Source organism: Pinus tabuliformis, chromosome 9 (genome assembly GCF_031772625.1).
Source record: "Pinus tabuliformis cultivar Carrire ecotype Pingquan chromosome 9, CPIR1, whole genome shotgun sequence".
Classification (NCBI taxonomy): domain Eukaryota; kingdom Viridiplantae; phylum Streptophyta; class Pinopsida; order Pinales; family Pinaceae; genus Pinus; species Pinus tabuliformis.
In genome coordinates, this window is record NC_142307.1 from 1,471,874,185 (window position 1) to 1,471,879,074 (window position 4,890).

General features: G+C 30.3%; 1 protein-coding gene across 1 annotated transcript; it reads right to left on the reverse strand.

Annotated features, from left to right (window-relative positions):
• Positions 1-998: 998 nt before the first annotated feature.
• LOC149154169 (metacaspase-1-like) lies at positions 999-4,429 on the reverse strand. The gene is made up of 5 exons (XM_089439143.1): positions 3,968-4,429; positions 3,531-3,864; positions 3,280-3,400; positions 1,472-1,705; positions 999-1,209 (listed from the first exon to the last, which is right to left on the reverse strand). The coding sequence occupies exons 1-5, from the start codon at positions 4,362-4,364 to the stop codon at positions 1,150-1,152; spliced, it is 1,146 nt and encodes a 381-aa protein (XP_089295269.1). The 5' UTR covers positions 4,365-4,429; the 3' UTR covers positions 999-1,149.
• Positions 4,430-4,890: the final 461 nt, after the last annotated feature.

Sequence of the window (4,890 nt, forward strand, 5' to 3'; positions counted from 1 at the left end):
CGAATGATATTCCATTAATGTGAATCTATAATTAATAAAATTAGATTAATCTTAGTATCATATTTCAAAATTCTATAGAACTTTTACATTCACCTATATATTCATATTTCCCTTATTATTTACAAATTATTTACAATTATTCAAAAATATTGAAGGATTATGTGTCCAACAACATCAAAACTACTCTTATCTCACCATGGGATATGTATAGAGAGGGGTCACTTCACCTAGTTCCATTCTACTTACTTGAATTTACCTTAGGAAGGTGAAGAGAAGTCATAATTAAATAAATTAGACTATTTTCTATTTCATTGAGATATATGATTCAATTCAAATAATATCACTAAAGACTCCATCAACTTCCACTTAAATAGAAAGAAACCACAAAAGAGTCTTGATCATTTTGCAATATCCTTAATTAAGGGATTCAAAAGTAAACTGTCCCTAAATCCTTAGCTAAGGGATTCAAAAGTAAATGTCCCTAAGACACCAAGAAATTCAGAAGAAACATGTATCTTAATTAACTTTGCAAAAACTCTAAAATAATGTTTAGCTTCATAATACAAAATTTGTAACTAGTTTCTCAACTCAAATAAAAGATTAAAATCTAAATATTTAACTTTAGTTTTAGAAATCGACAAAATTACTCCATATTTAATAGATATTATGAAAATTATTTTGAAATAAATTTATTAAAAATATATATACAATATCTATAACTATGTGAATAATTATATTCTTTGTAAAAAAACTATGAAAATTATTATCGTATTTATTCTTATTTTGCATCAATTTTAAAATAATTTTCCACACTTCTATATATAGCTTACCTAAGACCATATTATCCTTATTTCATTAAAGAAAATACATATATCATTTTATTAAAGAAAACAATACACTTCTTATTAACAAGTGTAAAAACATAATCAATAAAATTGAAAACTAAATAATTTTTCTAAAATTAAATAAAATACCATTTTAATCCATAAATATTCTATTTTTAATATAATATTATTTATCAACATATTTTATCTCTCACTTACAATTCCTTGAAAATACAAACTTAACTCTTACAACTCTGCGAAAATACAAACTTATGAACATCTTCAATCCCTTATACATATAGAGATACAGATAACGAATCTTCCATCACAAATAAAATGGTGTCTCATCGACATCAAATGGATAAGAAGACGACAATTGTGGCTCCTGCACATTTGACCAAAAAAAAATCATATAAAATTATTAATAAAAATAATTTTAAAGTATGTAGAAAAAATAAATAAATATTATGTATATATTCAATGGTATTAAACATATTGATTCTTAACGTACAATTAATATCGATTTTATAAAACATAACGTAGCATAATATTAAATTTTTACACCAAAGTGAAATAAAGTTATTGAGAACATTTCATTTTTTTAATCTTGTTAAAACATTTTTAATATTAAATAAAATTGTTTATACCTGGAATTTGCCTTGTTTATAACTGCCACCTTCGAGAAGCATAGTTGTAAGAGTCGAAGGCATTCTGGCCTGGACTTTGCCTGGTTTATAACTATCGCCTTGCTTACGGCGTGCTTCACGAACAGTATCACTCATAGAGCTTAACAAACTCCCATAAGTTTTCCCTTTTCCATTCTCGATTGCCTTTATAAAACTATAAGTCAGGGCCCCTGTTGATGTAATCTTTGAAAGCGCCTGTTCACAACATTCCTATTAGAAAACTGATTGCTTAATTTTATATTTGGTATAATGTGCGGCAGTGCATTTATATCATTGTGCATAGTATATGTTGATTGATGTGATGGACGACAGTAGTATATATGTAATATATTAGACATTGCGTTTAATAAAATGTTTATTCAAAAACTAGTCCCTCATTATAAAAAAAAAGTAATATAATATTTATATATTAGTACAATTTTAATAAAAAAAATTATTGCAACAAAAAATTATTAGAATATTTAAAATATTTTATTAATGTACACATTTATTTGTTTAATTATGTATAAAAAATTATGAGTCAATTTTAACTTAAGAAAATAAACTAATTTTCTAAATAAATTTTGTTTATATATTAATTTTTCCATCTAATTAAAATATGAACTTATTAGAATTGGAGTAATCTCAAATCCCTAAGAAATTGGCCCGCTGAGAGCCATGTGGCACAAATCTAATTAAATCTGAGAAAGAAAAAAATTACACATCTTATTGTAAAATAGACCATTTTACTTAATAAAAATTTCTTATATATTAATTTCTACATCTAATTTGAATATGGACTCATTAGAATTGGAACAATCTCAAATCCGTAGGAATTTGGTGAACAGGGAACCACGTGGCATGAATCTGATTTTTTAAACTTATTAATTATTAAAATTCAATGCAACCTAACAAACTCTATAACACACTAGAGTCTTTGATGAGCATTAATACTAAGCAAAAGCATATGATGAGCATATTCCCTTGAGAATCAATTTAGGTCATCTATCAATTAGAAGAATAAAAAAAAAAATCAATAAATCAACATCCACCTTAAGTTGAAATAAGAAGCCTCACAATAAAAAAATCCGTAAACATATCACCCAACCTATCATATGTATAAAATGATATGCATATATTAAAAAAATCTCAAATATATGTAATATAATATGTAATGTACACATAACAACTGATGTAGGGCAATTTAGTTCTTATAATTTAGACTAAAATTTATGTTATAAGAAAATTTGTATAAAAACTTATTCATATTAGTCAATGTTGCTTAAATTAATGGTAGTTAGTATGAAAATAGAATCTTATAATCTTGTTTGAAAGACTCTAATAAATTGAGACCTGAAGTGGATAAATTAATTCATTGTTCATGTATATGGACTTGCGTAAATTTTGGTGGGTAGTGAGCACTAGCAAGTCTAGACATTTACAGTTTTATTCCTACATAAGTACTGAAGAAAACACAAATAATGGTGACAAGTCACTCCTGATAAATATATTTTAAATTATAATCCAATTAAATATTTAAAAATTGTTTTCCTAATAATATTGAAAAATAAATATTTAATTTTTAATATTAATATTAAATATTATAAAATGCATTTCTTAATATTAATAATGATGATAATAAAATAATTTAAATTTAATATGATAAAAAAATTTGATATATTTTTTAATATAAAGATAAAGATGAAGTTAGCTTATTCCTAACCTCTACCATGTGAAGTAAATATAACCACATATTCTTAGAGACATGCATGAAAATAAGATGATCTTACCTTGGTATCTGCATAGGTCTGGTCATCATCGCATCCGCTAAAAGATATGGCTTCACCTCCCATTGTTCCTTTCCGCATACCATTCTGAGGTGTATGGTCCTCCCACGTACATTTTCCTCCACTAAATTTGTAAAAATAATAAAATGATAACAAATAAAATTAGAAAACGTATGTATATACTGCTAGTGAAGAGCTGAGAAGCAGCCATGACTGTAAGGAATAATGGAAGATGAAATCCCAGAAGAACTGACCTGGGGTTGAAGAGGCAGACGTAAGGCAAATCTAGAACAGTACCACTATGGCAAGCGTCGATGATTGCATGCAGTCGAGCTCCGGGAGGAAGGGGTTTTACCAGCGTATCGTTGATCTCATTGTCCACGATCATCCCCTCTGTCCAAAAGTCAAGAGGCAACAGCGTTTCGTCGTAGCCATCAACTTCGTGGCCAGTGTAATCTTTTTGCTGAGAGCCATGCCCAGAATAATGGAACACCAAAGAATCCCCAGGTTGGCAATTCTGCACCAGCCAATGCATCCACCTCTGGATGTTTCGTTTTGTGGGGATTCTTTTCGAATCATTTTCTTCCTCTGCAAGAATTCAAACTACACAGCTCAGGTAATGAAAAGCACAAGTGAAATTATATACGAAGTGAAGCCATCTAAGATAATCGAATAGTCAATAACTAAATACCTGTGAGAGTAATTATAGAGTCTTCCTGGAAGTTGAATGTGGTTGTGAGCAGATATTTCATACAGTTGACATCGTTGATGCAGCCTTTCAGCTCGTATGGCGTATTTTTGTAACAAATCCCGCAGAGAACGGCTCTTTTATTACGGGAGACTCGAACCAGTGGAGGATTAACAATAATGGGCTCGTGTACGGGTTTGTTAAAATATTTGTTGGGTTTATCAAAATTTCGAACACCTGGCATCATCGGTCGTCTGCCGACGGGATTCGGCTGGTAGGGTTTTGTTTGGCGAATCCCAACATAAATACCGCAGTAATGACAGCGAAAACCAGCAACTTGGGGATGAAGCCACACCTCAACTCTGCAATTCGGACAACCCACCAGCTCGGCTTGTGCCATAACAGTCTCTTGAGCCCACAGCTAATTTACTCTTCGTAATACGAGCGTCTGTGTGTTTGACATGGATGCAAGGAGGACTATATATAGGAAAAGTCTGTAATCGTATTTGTGAATGCTTTGCAGTATGGAATCGTAAAATATTGAAGCACGCATATTTGAACAATGGTATGGATTGGGTTCGATCCTATCCATGGACAAAGGCAACCGGTACAGGTAGAATCTCCTGCCGGTCCAAGATAACGCGATGCGCACCTCAGGTGTGCTTAAATAGATTCCAAGTGCTAAATCATAAAAGCTACCTTGCAAGGGAATAAAGTTACGAAGTGATCGAAAAGGATCAAGTGTCTAAAGTTACGAAGTGATCGAAAAGGATCAAGTGTCCTTCACACATTTGTGTTTAAGTTTTTCCCTTTGCCAATTTAAGTGAGGAAATTCCATTATTATCTGCATGAGGAAGGATATTGAATTCAAACTCCCATGGCGTGAGATCACTACGCATATTATTCTTAGATTTTCCTCTTTTTAA